This window comes from Pongo abelii, chromosome 7, assembly GCF_028885655.2.
Source record: "Pongo abelii isolate AG06213 chromosome 7, NHGRI_mPonAbe1-v2.0_pri, whole genome shotgun sequence".
In the NCBI taxonomy this organism is placed as follows: Eukaryota; Metazoa; Chordata; class Mammalia; order Primates; family Hominidae; genus Pongo; species Pongo abelii.
Genome location: NC_071992.2, coordinates 24,319,859 through 24,341,001, shown reverse-complemented (window position 1 = coordinate 24,341,001; position 21,143 = coordinate 24,319,859). Strand labels below are relative to the sequence as shown.

Here is a 21,143-nt window from a genome sequence, read left to right as displayed (position 1 = left end):
GTTTGAGACAGGGTCTCCCTCTGTTGGCCAGGCTAGAGTGTAGTGGCAAGATCTCCGCTTATTGCAACCTCCGCCTCCCAGGTTCAAGTAATCCTCCCACCTCAGGCCCCTCAGTAGCTGGGACCAGAGGCACTCGCCACCACATCTGGTTGATTTCTGCATTTTTAGTAGAGATGGGGTTTCGCCATGTTGCCCAGGGGGACATTCGGTTTTTCTTTTGTTTTTCACTCGGCTGCACTATTTCCTCAAGAAAAACTGGTTCCTTGTAGTGATCTCCTATACCATAAATAAAAACACTTGCAAGCTATCTTCCATATGCTGTTGATCTTCAGCGCGGAATCTGAAGCATGAGAGTGTATGGTAATTTCCTCTAGATTCCCAGAGGGAGTTGTGTTTTCTCCACAATGGAGATGGTTTATCCTCACAGTTAAGGGAACCACCTTAGCACAGAGCCTGGATAGGATGAGGCTGGTTTGTGCTTGGGTGACCACCACTTTTCTAGAATCTCTTGCATTGTCAGACAAGTCAGGACCTACCTTTATAATCAAACCTCCCACAGCACACTAGGAAAAAAAATATTTGGCTACATATATAATAAAATGTTATTGTATAAAAAGATCCCTCACACACCAATAAGAAAAAAACCAAAATGGGGCTGGGCGTGGTGGCTCATGCTTGTAATCCCAGCACTTTGGGAGACCGAGGCAGGCAGATCACTTTGAGCTCAGGAGTTCAAGACTAGCCTGGGCAACATGGCGAAACCCCATCTATACTAAAAATACAAAAATTAGCTGGTCATGGTGGCACGCGCCTATAATCCCAGCTACTCGTGAGGCTAAGGCAGGAGAATCGCTTGAACCTGGGAGGTGAAGGTTGTAGTGAGCAGAGATTGCGCCACTGCACTCCAGCCTGGGTGACAGAACAATACTCTGTCTCAAAAAAAAAAAAAAAAAGATAGAAGATATTAATTGACAAGTCACAAAAGACAGATAAACATGGCCAACAAACACAAGAAAAAACTGTCCATTAGTCTCATAAAAATATAAACTAAAAATTTAATTAAAAACTTAATAACACCAGACTATAACAAGTATCATAAACAGTATTGGAGACAGCACTGTGACGATGCACCCTGCAAAAGGTAAAGTGGTACAGCCTTTCTAGAGGCTGTATCAGAAGTTTCTATCTTCTGATTTTAAGTACTAATTGACACAGATATTCAATTTCTAGAAATTCATCCTATGGAAATAATCAAGAAGTGTTATTCCTGATTTTCTAATATTGCTTTACTTCCTTTCATCTGACATATTTATTTACTGTTTTTCCTCCCTACACTAGCAAGTAAGCTTATTGAGAGCAAGGACCTAAACAATATAGTACTTGGTGTATATCAAGCATGTAATAAATATTGGTTAAGAGAATGTGCACATTTTTATCTAAACAAATGTTCAAAACTATATGGGTTTTGTCAGCAAAAACTTGGGAAAAACTCGAATATCCAACACGACTGGGATTAGTTAAAACACTGATCAACACGGACAACTACAGATCCATTAGAAACTAGTCTACAAAGAAACTCCACAAAAATAGTGTACTAGATCTTATTACATGACCTCATTCTCATTAAAAAGAAAAAAAAAAGAGGAAAGCTATGTGCAAAGATAAAAGACAATTAACACAGTATACATTAAGATGTTAGCTGTGGATATCTATAAGATGATGGGATTATGGGTGACTTTTTTTCCTTACTTATGGTTTCTCGTATTTTTCAAATTTTATTTTTCTACAGTGAACTAACTTTATTTTTAATAAGACAAAGAAAATCATTCAAAATAAACTAAAACCAAAACCAAACCTCTTCCTAGTTTTAGTTCAAAGGAGGAAAAGTTTACCTTCTGCTTCATCATCAGAAATCAGTTCGTCATCAGAGCATATGTTGAGCACATTTACCAGCATCTCTGTGACTAAGTAAGACAAAATAATCCAAAATTTACGCAATTAATGAGGTACTTTCTCTAAAATAATGTGGATATCTAAATAAACATACATGTTAAGTAAGCATAAACAAAAATTATTTATCATTATGTTAGTAAGAATAGCTACAAAAAGTAGCATAAATGTAAACTTTCAGGTTTAAAAAGAATTTGGGTAGATTACTTGCTCCAGTAAAAGTCTGGAGTCTTTGAAGATCTATTGCATAATTACTTGATTTTACTGGATTGCTGTTCAGAGCTTCTTCCCACACTGATACACATGAGAAAATTTTTTTCCCATTTTACAAAGTTAAGCCAACAGGCCTATATCCAACAGGCTTAGCTAATTTGAGTAGTTGTACAAATAAAATTGTAAGGACAATAAATTCTGTTTAAATCTCTTCAGTACTGAAGAAATCTGAGGGAATGACAAGTAACTATGTTATTTTAACATCTTGATCATAGTAGGTCAGCTACTTTAAATTGATATTTACAATAAGAAAACCATAATATATTAAAATTTAAGAACCAATTACATGCCATTTACAAATCTATGTAGAGGCTGGGCACAGTGGCTCACACCTGTAATCCCAGCACTTTGGGAGGCTGAGGAGGGCAGATCACTTGAGGTCAGGAGTTTGAGACCAGCCTGGCCAATATGGTGAAACCCTGTCTCTACTAAAATACAAAAATTAGCCGGGTGCAGTGGCACGCGCCTATAATCCCAGCTCCTCAGAAGGCTGAGGCAGGAGAATTGCTTGAACCTGGGAGGCGGAGGTTGTAGTTGGCCGAGATCGTGCCACTGCACTCCAGCCTGGGTGACAGAGCAAGACTCCATTTCAGAAAAAAAAAAAAAAAAAAAAAAATCTATGTAGAGAACAAACAAAATTAGAAAACATTTCTGAACCATGGAGGGGCTCATGCAAATATAAGGTGTGCTCAGTCACCAAACAACTGATAAGACATGTGCTTTAGTTCTCTTACCTTTTTCCCCAACAAAAGGCAAAGACCATGTGAAAACATCCATAAAGTTTGGAAGCCAGTAGGGGTGTGGAGAACAGTTAAACTGCCTGATATTCATGACATTGTTTTCATATTTCAACACAGCAGCTAAAAAGGAAAAAAGCAAAAAAATCTGGCACAGAAGAACATGGCATGGCAAGTGGTATGCTTTGTACAGCTGTGTACCTGCTACACAGAATTCGAGAACTTTCCATTTGTAAAGTCGGGACTTGACTAGGTAAAGGGCAGATGGAAAATTTTAAAGCCTTTTATTTAGTTCATTCTCTTAAGAGTTGTTCCAAGGAACAAAGTTACCTGAAGAGCTCATATAATAAAAGTACAAAAGAAACTGAAACTTTGGAGTCACTGCACAGTAACTATCTATATAAACCTCAAGATCCACATGAGGAAAATGTCCCCATAATTTCCTTTTATAGGCCAAATGGTTATAATTACAACTCTCCTTTGAAGGCAAATATCACTCATTAAATGGACACAGCCTGTTTCGCTAGTCATTAGCCAGAGTCAAAGATTGTATACACTCTCCAGGAGTTTATATATTGCAGTTATCAACTCATACTGGAAGACACAAATGGCAAACTTGGAGCAATTTACAATTAAATATTCAAAATTAGATTAAATCATCTCTGTATTCAATATAGTGGATTTTAAAATTGCCGATTTCTCCAATACACAGCAGTATATTGCCAGCATGCTATAAATGTTTAATATTAACCATTCGGATAGTTGCACACATACTTTGATGCCAAACTGATTTTCTTTTTATTTTGAAAGTCTTAAAATCCAATTCCTTAGCCGTTATCACCAGCAATGTTGTTTGCACTATTCTCTTAATTATTCTGTGGTCATAAAATAAAACAGGGTGTAACAGTCCTCTAGAAATGGCAGATATAGGTCACGTCCTCGTTCCTGTTTCTTTGCTATAGGATAATCTAGTGTTCTTAAAATTTATTGAATGTCTAAAATGTACACCATACATTATTAAGAAAATAAATTAAAATATAGTTTCTAGCTCTTAAAAAGCCTAACACTGGCTATGATGTACATGTTCCATTATTTTCACATGTATGTATTTTATTTAGTTTAGGTAAATATGTCATATATCATTACTCAACAACTCCCTCAATTTCTACCCAGGAAAAAGAAGTGGGAGGTGAGTCTCAACAGTGAATGACTGGAAACAAGAGCTTATAAAACGGCTTTTGGGTGTGTTCCCAGTGGATAGAAGAAAACAAGAATAAGAAACTTTAAAAATCAGGATTAAAGGTCTTTCGTGTAACCAGTGGAACTAAGAAATACCTGTAGATACCAAGAAGTCTAAAGAATATGAAAGAGCACTCCTAGCACTTTGGGAGGCCGAGGTGGGCGGATTGCCTCAGCTCAGGAGATCGAGACCAGCCTGGGCAACATGGTAAAACCCCGTCTCTACTAAAATACAAAAAATTAGCCAGGCGTGGCGACATGCACCTGTAGTCCCAGCTACTTGGGAGGCTGAGGCGGGAGAATTGCTTGAACCCGGGAGGCAGAGGTTGTAGTGAGCCAAGACCACACCACTGCACTCCAGCCTGGGCAACACAGCGAGACTCTGTCTCTGAAAAAAAAAAAATATGAAAGAGGCTAGGTGTGGTGGCACACACTTGTAATACCAGCACTTTGGGAGGCCGAGGCAGGAGGATTGCTTAGGCTCAGGAGTTTGAGACCAGCCTGGGCAATATAACGAGACCCTATCTCTATAAAAAATATTTAAAAATTAGCCGGGTGTGGTGGCATGCACCTGTGGTCCCAGCTAGTTGGGAGGCTGAGGTGGGAGGATCACTTGAGCCCAGGAAGTCGAGGCTGCAGTTAATCAAGTTCGTGCCACTGTGTTCCACCTAAGTGACAGAGACCGGGAGAAAGAGAGACAGAGAGAAAGAGAGAGAGAGAATGAAAGAGAGAGAGAGAGGTACGGAGGGAAAGAAAAGAAAGGAAAGGAAGGAAGGAAGGAAGGAAAAAAGAAAGAGAGAGAGAGAGAAAGAGAAAGAAAAGAGAAAAGCAAAGAAAAAAGAAAAAGAGAGAAAGAAGAGCAACAGTAGAAGAAAAGGAAGAAGAAAAAGAATAATAGAGTTCCCTTTTTCAGAAAAGAAGGCACTTGTATGGGGAGTAATTGAGTACCACCGGGGACTGTTTCAATTGCCACATTTTCTGCCCTTTTCCTTCTAAAATGCTTAAGAAACAACCAATGAAAATAAGACTGTTTTGAGATAAAAGTTACTAATTATGTCAAAGCTGACAGAAAACTCAGGTAGAATGAACTGTGGCTTTTACTTTTTTTTTTCTATTTTTTAGAGACAGGGTCTTCTTGCTCTGTTGCCTGGCTGGAATGCAGTGGTGTGATCACAGCTCACTGAAGCCTCGAACTACTGGACTCAAAGGATCCTACTACCTCAGCCTCCTGAGTAGCTAGGACTATAGGCATGCTCCACCTTGCCTGGCTAACTTTTAAATTTTTCTTTGTAAAGATGGGGTCACATTTTGTTGCCCAGGCTGGTCTTGAATTCTAGGCCTCAAGTGATCCTCCCTTTGGCCTCCCAAAGTGCTGAGATTACAGGCATGAGCCACTGTGCCTGGCCAGGACTGTGACGTTTAAAGTTTGCTAAAGAAATAATCAAGAACAAAACCAGGTTAGATTGAGACAAAAAACAAGCTAGCAGTGAGTGAGCTGTATAGTGCCTGCTGACTTAGGTGGCATGTTTCAGCTTGGCACACTGATAAATCCATTGAGCAATCAATAGATACTCTTTTTGATGAAGTTAAAAAAGAAAGTGAGAAAGGAACACCTTCATTACAAATAGGAGATCTAGGGCCACAAGAGTCCTTGAAGACATTTAACAACACAAACAGTCCACACCATTGATAAGAGAATAAATAAGAATAAAACCTAAGTTGCTAATATACAGGAAATATCAGGAAAAAGGAAATAACAAATGAACTGAGGGAGAAGCAGAGCACTGTAGGACAGATAAGGCTCAGAGAAGAATGTTAAGTTAAATGAAAACATAAGACTAGGACAGAACTTAAGTCAAACACATGCTTTTTAAAATAGACAAGTCACTGGAGGACACACTAAAATGACTGACCCAAATCGGATTGAAATGAGATGTGCCATTCCATAGTTTACTTCTAAATAGAGTAAATATTAATTATATTTTGGCCATCTTTGAAACTTATCTCCCCAACTGCATATACAAGGTATAACTATAAAGTAATGAGACTTAAGAAACCACCAGCTACAAACACACCAGACTTTCGTATCAGATGAGTGTGGTCCTTTGATATTATCACATCGGGTACAACAACAGTAAAATCTGTATTATTATAGTAATTTATATTTTGAACAACACGTTAATATCCATTTTCCTTATTCCAACTTATCTTCAACAACCCTATATGACAGATATTTTAAAGATGAGGCTCAGAGAAGTATCTTGTTAAATGTGACACACTTAAAAGTGAAGCAGGACTAGACTGACTCCTTGCTTTGTGTTCTTTTCAGCACAACTTGTTGCCTTACCATATAATTAATCCAGAGATGCTGCCATTACTCAAAACGTTTTTGGAACTCCTCTTTTGGAAGTGCCTCCAGAGCCATTGTATCAGCAACACGAGAAAAACCAGTCTCATTACCTTATAATCATACCTTGTTTCTGACCCCAAATGGTATCATCTAGCTTAATCACTCACCTTATTTATCAGTCTTGACTCCGAATGACTTTTGGCTGTCCAAAAATCAAATCCACCCTCAAAGGACGAAGATTTCCCATCATTGAGGATAATCAAAAGAATGTGTCGCAGACTCTGAAGGCAATGCCAAAAGAGGAGTTCCAAAAATGTTTTTGAACAAGGACAGCATTGTTGGAATAGGTGTGTAGCCTCCCAAGGTAACTACTTTGAAGGGACAATACTCATTTGGATATGTTTGTTCTGGAATGTTTATTTTCAAAGTCCTATTAATTTATAGTCATACTTTATAAACAACAAAATAGTTACAGAAATATGAAGTTTTTAGTAGGACCACTGCCTCGATAGAAAACTTATAAACTATTAATCATAAAAGTTTTAAATTAAAAAAAAGACTTTTAACAGGATAAAGTCTTAGAAGTAAAATTTCTGGAACAAAAGACATGTATATATCCATTCTTCTTTTTTCATATGGGAAACTGAAGATTAGAAAGATAATGTGACTCACCCAAAGTCACAGTATTAGTTTCTGGCAGGGCTTAAACTAAAAATGAAGTTTTTTTTTTTTGACTTTGTACACTAGGTCACTCTACCTAGACCATATCTCAAGAAAAACAAAAATAGTTTAATAATTCACAAAGATTAAAATACCAATGGCGACTCTGAGATACTGTTATAAACACATTAAATTCACCAAAACCAATAATTTATGCTAACTATTCTGACACGAGCCTGAAGCAATTTATTCTTCTTATACTTTGATTTTGTAGTATCAGTCTGACCTATTATGATCATTATTTATACTCACAAAGAAGCCAGTAATCCTTAGGAGATAAAGACCGAGCAGCAGCATAAATTCTAAATTTCTTGGCCTTTGTTTCAACTAAGACCCCTTTTTTTCTTATTTAAAATTTATATTTTAAAATGACACAAACACACATAAATACATACAATTAAACCAGAGCTCATGTTTACTCATAAATTCAAACTCAAATATTGCTGGACTCCTTTACCTTTATTGTTATAGACATCTAGGTAATTGGGGGCAGAGAAAATTGTAATAAGTGATGGAAAGCCTGTTGCTTGGCTCTTCCTGTACATTCGATACCTGAAAAAGAGATGAAAGTCCATCTGTCTTCATATTAAATGCAAAGACTCTGCAGTGATATTTGGTACAATTTTAATGTAACTTACCCAGCATCTTGGGCTTCATGGGCTCTGATAATTGATAGTAAATTATTGTTCTGCAAAAATTCACAAACTGCAGGGTAACTGGAAAAGAAATTAGAAAACATAAATCCAGAATTAAAACAATTTTTTTTAATAGGAAGATGGGGAAAAGTCAACGTGATATTAGCTGACTTTGTTTCGAAATTACAAGTATTACACACTACTGAAATTTTATGAATAGCTTAGTACTCATCATTCTGTTTCTCTATTTCACTAATATACCTCACTACAGATCAAACATGAAAACAATAGATAATCCTACAATAGAAAGAGCTCCTCCATCCCATCTTTTAATTTTTTTGTCTTAATCCATAATAATACAACACCAAAACTTTTATCAGTGTCTTGATATTACAAAGTACAACAGTAGTGTGTGTGTGCGTGTGTGTGTATAGTAGGTGCTAAAAATTCAACACATACTTTTCTTCAATTGTCAAATTGTTAGAGAAATAAAAGAATATACTTACAGCTTCACAGGTAATATCAACACCAAGATAATATTATGCAGGAATATGTGTGTGTATATATATATATATATATTTTTTTTTTTTTTTTTTTTTGAGACGGAGTCTTGCTCTGTCACCCAGGCTGGAGTGCAGTGGCGCAATCTCAGCTCACTGCAAGCTTATGCAGGAATATTTTAGGAGTAGATGTAAATATTTTAGCCAACCATATTCTAAAAAAAGATACAATATTCTCATATACTCCTAAAATATTCTTTTCATACTATCACCTTTCTGAATGACAAATACCTGATAGGAAGAACTGGAGTATACAAAATTAACCTGGAATTCTTAGGCATTAATTATTTAGTTTATTTTTAAAATCTTTGTTTCTCATTATGCTCATTAGAAAAAATTTACTTTTAAAGTAGGTTGTAGGTGATGTCAGCAAGATAGCAAAAGAGAATGTCCCCAGCTCTGGTCCTCCTACAGAAACAATAGTTTGGAAGCCATCCATGGCCATAAGTGCCATTGTGAGAACCTTGGGATTGAGGTAGGTGGTTATAAAACCTTGGTGGAGCCCAAGACTAGGAAGGGCTGCTTTGAGAAGGTAGGCCCACTGACCTTTTAGCTACAGACCCAGAATCAGCCTATACCTTGTAAACCTGGCTCCAGTCCCACTTGTCTACAGTCCTACCACCAGCCTCATCCCTCCTGGGAAGGAACCATGTCTGTTGATGCCCCTAGTAACAGATCCACCAACCAGACCCAACTGCAGACTCAAAGCAGCACTCTGACCTGGCTCCAGCCCTGCTCTACTGTGGCCAAGAGGAAGTCCTGCCTTAACAGGGACCTTGTGGAAATCATGTCTCTCCATTCCTCTGGTAAAAGGGCTGCCGATTGGACCCAAACATAAACCCAAACCAGCCTGTGACCTGGCTTGGGTCCCACCCTGTTGAGTTCCAGAGATAGCTCTCCCCATCCATGGGACATACTTGTCCATGCCCCTAGTGGTAGGCCCACTGACTGTGAACCCTAATGTAGCCCCATAATCTAGCTTCAGCCCTGCTTAATCACAATACCACAGGCAATCCCATCAACCCAGGGACTCAATAGGAGAAGGTATTTACTTGACGAACTGGTCCATAAAAACTGGAAGGCCCCTGCTCCTTCAAATGCATAGACTCCATTGCAAGGCTATATGAATTATAAAGAACCAGGCAAAAATGACACCACCAAAGGAAACTAATAAAGCTCTAGTAACTGGCCCTAAATAGAGATGTATGAATTGCATGACAAAGAATCCAAAATAATCATCTTAAAGAAGCTCAATGAACTACAACTAAACAAAATCAGGAAAGCAATAAATGAATAAAGAGAGACGTTTAATAAAGAAACAGAAACCATAAAAAAGAAGCAAACAGAAATCCTGGAGCTGAAGAATACAATGACTCAACTGAAAAGCTCAAGAGACAGCTTCAACAGCAGACTCAGGCAGAAGAAAAGAACCGGCAAACTTAAAAGATAGGTCATTTGAAATGATACCATTAGAGGGACAAAAAGAAAAAAAAGAATGTGGAAAGTATACGGGACTTATGGGACAACATCAAGTGAAAATAATATAGGCATATGGGAGTTAAGGAGAAGAAAAAGGGGCAGAAAGCTTATTTTTAAAAACTAAAGGCTAACAGTTTAACAAATCTAGGGAGGAAAATCAACATTTCAATTCATGAAGCCCAAAGGTCTCCAAATAAGATAAACACTGAGACGCATTATAATTAAGTCGTTAAAACTCAAAAAGAAAAAATCTGAAAGCAGCAAGAGAAAACCTACTTCTCATATAACATACAAGGAAGCTTCTATAAGACTATCAGTGAATTTCTCAGCTGCAACCTTGCAGGCCAGGAAAGCGGGAGATAATATATTCAAAGTACTAAAAGAAAGAAAAAAACCTGCCAACCAGGAATACTTTACTCAGCAAAATTGCCCTTTAAGAATGAAGGAGAGATAAAGACTTTTCCAGACAAACAAAAACTGGAGTTTGTCATGACTACACCAGCCTTATGAGAGCAACTAAAGGAAGTTCAAGTAGAAATTAAAAGATGCAGCTGGCAACGGTGGCTCGTGCCTATAATCCCAGCACTCTGGGAGGCTGAGGAAGGCAGATCACTTGAGGCCAGGAGTTAGAGACCAGCCTGGCCAACATGGTGAAACCCCATCTCTACTAAAAATATAAAAAATTAGGTGGGTGTGGTGGTGTGTGCCTGTAGTCCCAGCTACTCAGGAGGCTGAGGTAGGAGAATCACTTGAACCTGGGAGGCAGAGGCTGCAGTGAGCCAAGATCACACCACTGTACTCCAGCCTAGGTGACAGAGCAAGACCCTGTCTCAAAAATAAAGTAAAACCTGAGATTAATTACATTAGGTGTGTGAATGTGGAGTAAAGTGTAGAGTTTCTATACGTCATTGAAGGTAATTTCTTCTCAGCGTTAAGACAGACTGCTATAACTATAAAATGTTTGCTGCAAACCCTATGAATAAAAAAGCACAGTAGATACACAAAAGATAAAAAGAAACAAAATACCCCACTACAAAAATAAAAATCAAATCACAAAGAGAAAAAGAGAGGAACAGTAGAACCACAAAACAGAAAGCAACCAACAAAATGTAATAGTAAGTCCTTACCTATCAATCATTACTTTAACTCCCAAATCAAAAGATATAGTATGAGTGAATGGATAAAAACAAGACCCAACTACATGCTGTCTACAAAAGACTCACTTTAGATTTAAAGACACACATAAGCTGAAAGTAAAAGGGTAGAGAAAGGTATTCCACGCAAATAGTAACCAAAAGAGAACATGAGTGGCTAAACTTTTGTCAGACAAAATAGACTTTAAGTCAGAAATCATCACAAGAGGGAACAAAAGTCATTATATAATGATAAAAGGGTCAATACAACAGAAAGATATAACAATTATAAATATATATGTACCCAACATCAAAGCACCTAAATATATAAAGCAACAACAGATCTGAAGGCAGACATTGACAGTAATCAAATAATAGCAAGTAGGATGGGCACGGTGGCTCACACCTGTAATCCCAGCACTTTGGGAGGCCGAGGTGGGTGGATCACCTGAGGTCAGGAGTTCGAGACCAGCCTGGCCAACATGGTGAAACTCCGTCTCTACTAAAAATACAAAAATTAGCTGGGCGTGATGGTGCATGCCTGTAATCCCAGCTACTTGGGAGGCTGAGGCAGGAGAATTGCTTGAACCCAGGAGGTGGAGGTTGCAGTGAGCCAAGGTTGCGCCACTATACTCCAGCCTGGGCGACAGAGCGAGACTCTGTCTCAAAATAATAATAATAATAGCAAGTAACTTCAATACATCATTCTCTGTAATGGATAAATCATCCAGTCAGAAATCAATAAGCAAAAAACAGAACTGAACAACACTATGGACCCAATGGACCTAATACACATATACAAAACTTTTTGCCATATAACAGAAGAATAGAATTCTTCCCAAGTGTACACAGAATATTCTTCAGGCTATATAATCACAAAGAAGTATCAACAAACTTTAGAAGATGTAAATCGTCGTAAGTATCTTTTCCCACCACAATGGAATGAACTAGAAATCAATAACTTAAGAAAACAGGAAAATTCACAAATACGTAGAAACTACACACCACAACTATTTGAACAACTATTGTGTCAAAGAGGAAATCAAAAAGGAATTTTAAAATTATCTCTAGATAGGTCAGGAGTTCGAGACCAGCCTTAGCAACAAAGCAAGACCTCGTCTCCTCTAAAAATTTTAAAAACAATTAGCTGGGCATGGTGGTACATCCTGTAGTCCCAGCTACTCAGGAGGCTGAGGCAGGAGGATTGCTTGAGCCCAGGAGTTCAAGGTCGCAGTGAGGTATCATTGTGCCACTGCATTGAGCCTGGGTGACAGAGCAAAACATTCTATCTAAAAAAAAAAAAAAAAAACCTCAAGATAAATGAAAACAAAAATATACATATCAAAATGTATGGGATGCAGCAAAAGCAGTACTTACAGGAAAGTTTACAGTAATAAATGCTGATTTAAAAAACAAAAAAGATCTGAATTAACCTTATTTTACACTTCAAGAAACTAGAAAAAGGAGAATCAAATAAGCCCAAAGTTAGCAGAAGAAAGGAAAGTTTAGGGCAGAAATGAATCAAATAGAGAATAAAAAAACAATAGAAAAAAGTCAACAAAACTAAGAGTTGGTTTTTGAAAAACTAAACAAAATTGACAAACCCTTAGCAAGACTAAGAAAAAAAGAGATACTCAAATAAATAAAACAAAAAATGAAAGAGGAGACATTACAATAGATGCCTCAGAAATGAAAGAGATCATAAGGGACTATTACAAATAATCACACACCAAAACACTGGAAAACCTAGAAGAAATGGATAGAGTCCTGGAAATATACAACCTGCCAAAACTGAATCAAGAAGAAATAGAAAGCCCAAACAGACCAATAGCAAATATGGAGGTTGAATCAGTAATCAAACAGCTCTCAACAAAGAAAAGCACAGGACCAGATGGTTTCATGGGTGAATTCTATTAATCATTAAAAAAAGAATTAATACCAATCTTTCTTGAACCTTCCAAAAATAGGATAGAGAATTCTTCCAAACTCACATTATGAGGCCAGCATCACTCTGATACCAAAGCCAAAGACACCAGAAGAAAGAAAAGTACAGGTGAGTATCTCTGATGAACACAGATTTTTAAATCCTCAATAAAACACTAGGAAGCCAAACTCAACAACACACTAAAAGGATTATATACTGTGGCTAAATGGGATTTATCCCTGGGATAAAAGAAGGCAGAGTATCACTTTGTTCAGCCTCAGCTGGGAACAGGTGTCCTGGATGAGTCAAATTTTTTATCTCATTATTCCCAGTAGCTACATTCTATAATGTTGCTGCAAAAACAGAATTAGCAAATAACGAAACACTACTGCTAAGGGAAATACAGGGTAAAGTTCCTGTGAGCCTCTGGTCATAACATTTTCACCCACCAATTAATATATAACCTTGTTTCAGATGTGTTTCTGTGTAATAATACTTTAGGTCATTTACACTGTTGACTCATTAACATTGAACTCATGGCCAAAACCACCATAACTCATGCCTAAACAAAGCTTATATCTAACACTCGCATATTTTCTCTGTAAGACACACCACAGCCTTCTTGTGCTTAGGGACCCTAGACAGCAGTACTTCAGCACTACACTTGGTGGCCATTCTAAACAGTGAAATCACTCATGAAAAGCACAAAAACATAAAACATGTTTCACTAAATAAAACTCAAAAGAATGCCTGTTTATAATATGAGGGCTGCAAAAAGAAGGTAGGGCATCATTTTGTTCAACCTCAGCTAGGAACATGTGAGTGAGGTGGCTCAAATTTCCCATGAATGATTATGAATGATTATGAAACCTCTGTAAGTACTGATTTGGGTGTTACGAATACATCTTAGTAAGTGAAGGAATTCACAAATATGAAATCCACAAGTAATGAGAATCAACTATATATCCACAGGATTAAGTTTCAGAAGTAGAATTTCTGGATCAAAGGCCATGTACAAATACCTTTGAAAGATATTGCCAAGTTGATGTCCACAGAAATTGTACCAATTTCTATTCTGACAACAATGAATATGTATTATGCTCTTTATTTTAAGCAATGTAAAAAGAAATAAAAGTTAAATGATTTCATCACATTAGTCACTGGAAAAGTTGGCATGGAGGAATGAAAAATGGTTGTTGGCTGGGTGGGGCTCATCCCTGTAATCCCAGCACTTTGGGAGGCCAAGTAGGGAGGGTCACTTGAGTCTAGGACTTCAAGACCAGCCTGGGCAAAACAGCCAAGACCTTGTCTCTACAGAAAATAAAAAAAGGAGCTGGGCATGGTGGCACATGCCCATAGTTCCAGCTACTTAGGAGGCTGAGGCAAGAGGACTGCTTGAGTCCAGAAGGTCGAGGCTGTAGTGAGCTGTGATGGTGCCACTGCACTCCAGCCCGGGTAACAGAGAGAGATCTTGTCTCAAAAAAAAAAAAAAAATTAAAAAAAAAAAAAAAGAAGAAGAAAGAAAAAAGACTGTTTACTATCCATCTGACAAGGGATTAATAACCAGAATATGTAAGGAGCTCAAACAATTCAATAGGAAAAATCCAATAATCCAATTTAAAAATGAGCAAAATAGCTGAATAGACATTTCTTAAAAGGAGACATAAAATGGCAAACAGGTATATGAAAAGGTATTCAATATCACTGATCATCAGAGAAACGCAAATCAAAACTTCAATGAGATATCATCTCACCCAGTTAAAATGACTTTTATCCAAAAGACAGGCAATGACAAATGCTGGTGAGGATGCAGAGAAAAGGGAACCCTCATACCCTATTGGTGGGAATGTTTAGTACACTACTATGGAGAACAGTTCGGAGGTTCCTCAAAAAACTAAAAACAGAACTACCATGTAATTCAGCAATCTCACTACTATGTATGTATATAAAAGAAAGGAAATCAGTATATTGAAGAGACATCTGCACTTCCATGTTTATTGCAGCACTGTTCACAATAGCCAAGATTTGGAAGCAACCTAAGTGTCTATTAACAGATGAAAGGACAAAGAAAATGTGGTACACATACACAGTGGAATATTATTCAGCCATAGAAAAGAATGAGATCCTGTCATTTGCAACAACATGAATGGAACTGGAGGTCATTATGTTAAGTGAAATAAGCCAGGCACAGGAAGACAAACTTCACATGTTCTCACTTATTTGTAGGAGCTAAAAATTACAACAATTGAACTCATGGAGATGAGAATAGAATGATGGCTACCAGAGGCTGGGAAGGGTAGTAAGAGGGGAAATGGGATAGTTAACGGGTAGAAAAAAACAGTCAGAAAGAATGAATAAGACCTAGTATTTGATACTGTGAGATTTAAACAACGGGGTGACTATAGTGAATAATAATTTAATTGTACATTTTAAAATAACTAGAAGAGGCCGGCCACAGTGGCTCACGCCTGTAATCCCAGCCCTTTGGGAGGCTGAGGTTTGTGGATCACTTGAGGTTAGGAGTTCCAAACTAGCCTGACCAACATGGTGAAATCCCATCTCTAAAAAACACAAAAATTAGCCAGGCATGGTGGTAGGTGCCTGTAATCCCAGCACTCAGGAGGCTGAGGCAGGAGAATTGCTTGAACCTGGGAAGTGGAGGATGCGGTGAGCTGAGATCACACCAGCCTGGGCGACCGAGCAAGACTCCGTCTCAAAAAAGAAAAAAAAAAAGGTGAAAAAAAAACAACAAAAAATAAAACAACTAAAAGAGTATAATTGGATTGTTTGTAACACAAAGGATAAATGCTTGAGGTAATGGATACCTCATTTACCTTGATGTGATTATTATACATTGTATGACTATATCAAAATAGCTCATATAACCCATAAATATATATACCTACTATGTACCCACAAAAATTTAAAAAAATATTTTTTTAAAGAAAAAAGTTTGTTTAGAAGAATGCTAAAAGTAATGGCGAAATCAAAGTTTCGTGTGTGTGCATGTGTGTATTCTAATGAACACATTATCTTAGCCAATTAACAGAGATTTTTAGGGAAATAAATATATGTATTATTTGCCACAATAAAATACTGGGATTAAAAATAATTTAGATTTCCAACTTCTCTATGTCTTCCTTTTTTTTTTTTTTGGAGACAGAGTCTTGCTCTGTTGCACAGGCTGGAGTGTAGTGGCACAATCTTGGCTCACTGCAACCTACACCTCCCAGGTTCAAGTGATTCTCTTGCCTCAGTCTCCCAATTAGCTGGGATTACAGGCATGTTGCCACCACATGTGACTAATTTTTGTATTTTTAGTAGAGATGGGGTTTTGCCATGTTGGCCAGGCTGGTCTCGAACTCCTGGCCTCAAGTGATCCGCCCGCCTAGGCACCCCAAAGAGCTGGGATTATAGGCATGAGCCACCACGCCCTGCCTGTCTTCCTATTTTTGAGTGTCTAATCATAATGAAAGCTCCTGTGAAATTTAAAACAACAGCCAACTTCCAGGAAATGTACTGGGCTTAGTTCACAATGTCCTGTTCTTTTTATATCTTAGTCTATACTAGTGGTTACAGAAGTTGGAGAGCTTTTGAAAATACAATAGGATTCCTCTCAGACCTAGTGTATCAGAATCTCTGGGGAAAGAGCCAAGAAAGCTTTAATTTTTTTTAAAAAGTGTATAGATAATGTTTAGGAACAAACAGTCTAGATCACTTAGAGTCAGACAAAAATATCAGAGCACTGCAGGATGTCCAATCATGTTTGGTGTATTACACTTCTTAGGGCATAATACCTAAGAAAATATAAAAAGCCAAACAAACAAACAAGTTTCTTGCCTCCTATTAATCGAAAAATTAAACAGGAGTGCTTATACTACACAGATTTGAAATATAAAATGCTGAAAAATAATCTGATAAAATGAATTACAGTTTCCTTTCATAATTTTCTACCTCAAGGACTAGCTTACCTGTAGAAATAAGAGCACCCTCGGACAGTGTTGTGGGTATAGTGCTCCAAGGTCTTCTCATTGCCATAATCCTCTGAGGGATCAGACCAAAGCAGGTCACACACAGGTCCAAACGCGGGAGGTTCCGTAAACCTGTCTAACTAGAAGACACACAAAAGCCAAAAGAAAAAAATCAGGAGAGCAAAAGGCTTCTTGGAAACTAGTATGTGTCAAATAAAAACCCCTTTCACCCACAAGAATGTATTAGGAGAGAAGCCAGTGTGCCCCTAAAGGATTTTCCTGCAAGAAAAGGAACACTTAACAATTTTAGATACATAATTTTTATTATTTTTCTGCAATATTTTTTTTTTTTTTTTTGAGATGGAGTTTCGCTTTTATTGCCCAGGCTGGAGTGCAATGGCACGATCTCGGCACACCGCAAACTCCACCTCCCAGGTTCAAGCGATTCTCCTGCCTCACCCTCCCTAGTAGCTGGGATTACAGGCATGTGCCACCACACCCGGCTAATTTTGTATTTTTAGTAGAGACAGGGTTTCTCCATGTTGGTCAGGCTGGTCTCGAACTCCTGACCTCAGGTGATCCGCCCTCCTCGGCCTCCCAAAGTGCTGGGATTACAGGCGTGAGCCACCACGCCTGGTCTGCAATAAATTTTTATAAACATCCCTGTCATCTAACCATACTGTAGTAAAAGACCCTCTTACATCCTGATGGTAAAGCAGTACTAATTTAATTCAAATGTGAAATCAACCACTATAGAGATATACTATTTTAGAAAGACTATGACTATATAAAATTAATTTTAATTGTCTAGGTGAGCCAATGTTACCATGAGAGCAGAAATGTTTTACAATGGTTCTGTTCATTGCAAACCTCATTCCAGTGGAGACTTCTTTATTTTAAAGAACGCTAATTTTGTAAGGGCGTTTATCCTTTCCAGTCTATGCAGTTGAGGTATTTCAATATGAGTTATTAACTTAAGCCTTTAGTCACTGCTGCTTTAGTTGAAAGCATAAAAACCAAGAGAAAACAATAGAATAGCTGAATGCCAAGAAGAGAATTTCTACTGCGTGAAAGAGCTTTTCATTGATACAATTGATTCAGAATTATAAAATTCATATTTTACTACGTAAAAGAGAAATGCTGGTTATTTAAAAGACAGTAAGGCAAGAGAAAAGCCAGTACATATAGGTACACCCTCTTACCCTGAGGAGACTTTCTTCAGAGAAAATAGTTTTATAAACAGAAAAATTTTTAGTCTCAGTACCTATAAGAGAGGATGAGTATCTATCACTTTGATTAAAAAAGAGAGAGAGAGACAGGTAGAAGAATTCAAAGGTAGAGAAGACAACCATGTACAATAAAAATTGGTCATCTTTTTCCATAATGAAGATACAGAATCTTGGAAATAATAATCACCAAGGAAGGCAAGTAAAACAATGAAACCGTATCATCTAAAATGTCAAAGCCCATGCATTTCAGAGCTGGCAGTGTCCTCAGACCATCCCTTCCAACTTCCTCATTTCATAGAGAAGAAATGTGACTAAGAGGTTCAATAACTTGGTCAAGGTTACACAATTAATGGCAGGACTGTGATTAGAACCCTGGTTTCCTTCCTTTTGCACTATGATATAATTCAAAGTTTCAGGACTATACTATAAGAATGTTAGCTTTCTAGTTGGTAAAAACATAGAGCTCATTAAAAATTATAATTTGTGGTAGATACGTATCAAAATGTTAACAGTAGTTATAGTGATGAAATCAGAGGTAACTTCCATTTTCTTACTTTTCATTATCTATATTTTAAAGATTTCAGCTAAAGATATATTGGTTGACTGCAATAAGAAACAAATTTTAGGCCGGGCGCGGTGGCTCACATCTGTAATCCCAGCACTTTGGGAGGCCAAAGTGGGCAGATCAGTTGAGGTCAGGAGTTCAAGACCAGCCTGGCCAACATGGTGAAACCCCATCTCTACTAAAAATACAAAAATTAGCCAGGTGTGGTGGTGTGCACCTATATCCAGCTACTCGGGAGGCTGAACCAGGGAGGCGGAGGTTGCAGTGAGGTGAGATAGCACCACTGTACTTCAGCCTGGGTGAAAGAGAGAGACTCTGTCTCAAAGCAAACAACAACAACAAAAAAACCCAACACATTTAAAAAATATACCCTATGAGAATAATAAAAGATTACTTACTTTCCTAATGTCATCTAAAGAAGTAATTTCAGGTGACATTCCTCCATGTACACAGAGAAACTGCTGGTTTAAGAGGGCAGCAAGAGGAAGACAGTCAAATGTCTCCATACAGGCATCATACACCTGTTCCGAATATTTGATTCGACCTAACAAAAAAGGAAAACCAGTCAATGGAAGAACTAAAACGTATCACATTTGAAAAAGGATATAGGCCAGGAGAATATGAAGCTATTTTAGAGCCATTTATTTTAGATGATTTGAAAGCACAATTATCTTTGTAAAGATACTTTTGAAAAGTTGTGGATAATAGGTTAACAATACCTCTCTCCTCTTAAAGACAAGTGTGACCTTGGATTAACTTTCCAGCTCTGTTGCTTGGAAATGTGATAAGGTGACTGTCCACTGTGTTATTAGGCAACATGGCTTGTGGTAAAAATTACCCAGTTACCTGGTGGGAAGCTATAGCTTTGGGCTCCTCTGAAGGTAGTTTTACAACACACATTGACACTTTTGATGCACGAGGCTTCTATACCAGGATGGCTCCCTAATCTTCCCACTGTGGATATTTCCTTGTACCTGAGCTGGTGAGAAGATGGGAGGGAGAAGAGAGATGGAAAGCTGCTGGACTGCGGTATGCACTCCTGTGAGGACCACTCCACTGAAAAGGAACGCCCAGTGCTGCCCTTCCTGACCTATATTCTTCTAAGTATATGGATGACAAGTAGGGTCCATGGTAGTCTGTGAGTCTGAATAATTTTATTGGGTCTTAAAGATCTCTTAGGGGTGTTGAAGATATATAAGTGGAAACTGGAGTCTTGAGACATCAATAAAATGTCAATAATGTTTTTGCTCATGATTTTTAAGGTCTGTAAACAAATTATTTATGTCTTGATTCTATTTTCTCTAAAAACATTTGGCTTAAGCTGGTGTGGTGGCTCATGACTGTAATCCCAATGTTTTGGAAGGCTGAGGTGGGGGGATCGTTTGAGGCCAGGAGTTTGAGACCAGCCAGGGCAACACAGTGAGGCCTCTTTTTTTTTTTTTTTTTTTTTCTTTGAGATGGAGTCTCGCTCTGTCACCCAGGCTGGAGTGCAGTAGCGGGATCTTAGCTCACTGCACCTCCGCCTCCCGGGTTCTTGCGATTCTTCTGCCTCAGCCTCCTGAGTAGCTGGGACTACAGGCACATGCCACCATGCCTGGCTAATTTTTGTATTTTTAGTAGAGACGGGGTTTCACCATGTTGTCCAGGCTGGTCTCAAACTCCTGACCTCGTGATCCGCCTGCCTTGGCCTCCCAAAGTGCTGGGATTACAGGTGTGAGCCACTGCACCTGGCCAAGGCCTCATTTTTACAGAAAATTAAAAAACAAAATTAGCTGGCTGTGGTGGCACACACCTGCTGTCCAAGCTACTTGGGAGGCTGAGGTGGGAGGACAGACTGAGCCCAGGAGTTTGAGGCTGCAGTGAGCTACAATAGTGCCACTGCACTCCAACCTGAGCAACAGAGTGAGACTCTGTCTCTAAACAATAAAAAATAAATGTTTGGCTTAATAAATTATATTTTGATGTGGTTGTCAACTTGGGGCTACAGAATAAGGAAATACATCAGTGGGTGGAAGGAGGAGTCTCTACAAATCTCTGGAAAGGAAAAGTCATGAAATAATAGGTGGGAAACTGGAAAATGCGCGTTTAAAGAGAAAAAGGAACATTTTCTTCTTCCTTGGCCTTGGTTTCAAAAAGTCAAGCTGTGCTCAGGGATGTGTGTGGGTAGAGAAGACCAGAAGTACAGTCAGGCAGCCCTGCAGAACCGTGAGCTCCTTCTCCTCTTCTAGGATTCTGGGAAGATGAGGTGGCCTACAGGACCAAGAGAACAAAGCTGTATCGAGTGAGTCAGACTATCTAGTTGGTAACTATTTCTGTGTTTATTTCTTTTTTGTGATCTCTAAGCCTTTAGAAAGACATATTTAAGGATCAGAGCCTGG

The 21,143-nt window shown here is 38.2% G+C and overlaps 1 protein-coding gene across 5 annotated transcripts in view; it reads right to left on the bottom strand.

The window, feature by feature from the left end:
• PPP3CC (protein phosphatase 3 catalytic subunit gamma) overlaps positions 1 to 21,143 on the bottom strand; it is a 99,035-nt gene that overhangs the window by 10,646 nt on the left and 67,246 nt on the right. For all 5 annotated transcript variants that reach the window (XM_002818882.6, XM_063726579.1, XM_063726578.1 and 2 more), the window contains exons 5-10: positions 19,164 to 19,309; positions 16,972 to 17,111; positions 7,908 to 7,985; positions 7,727 to 7,821; positions 2,958 to 3,083; positions 1,893 to 1,964 (exon numbers count right to left, since the gene is read on the bottom strand). In XM_002818882.6, coding sequence (XP_002818928.4) covers positions 1,893 to 1,964; positions 2,958 to 3,083; positions 7,727 to 7,821; positions 7,908 to 7,985; positions 16,972 to 17,111; positions 19,164 to 19,309 — 657 coding nt within the window. The remainder of the gene's footprint in view (positions 1 to 1,892; positions 1,965 to 2,957; positions 3,084 to 7,726; positions 7,822 to 7,907; positions 7,986 to 16,971; positions 17,112 to 19,163; positions 19,310 to 21,143) is intronic.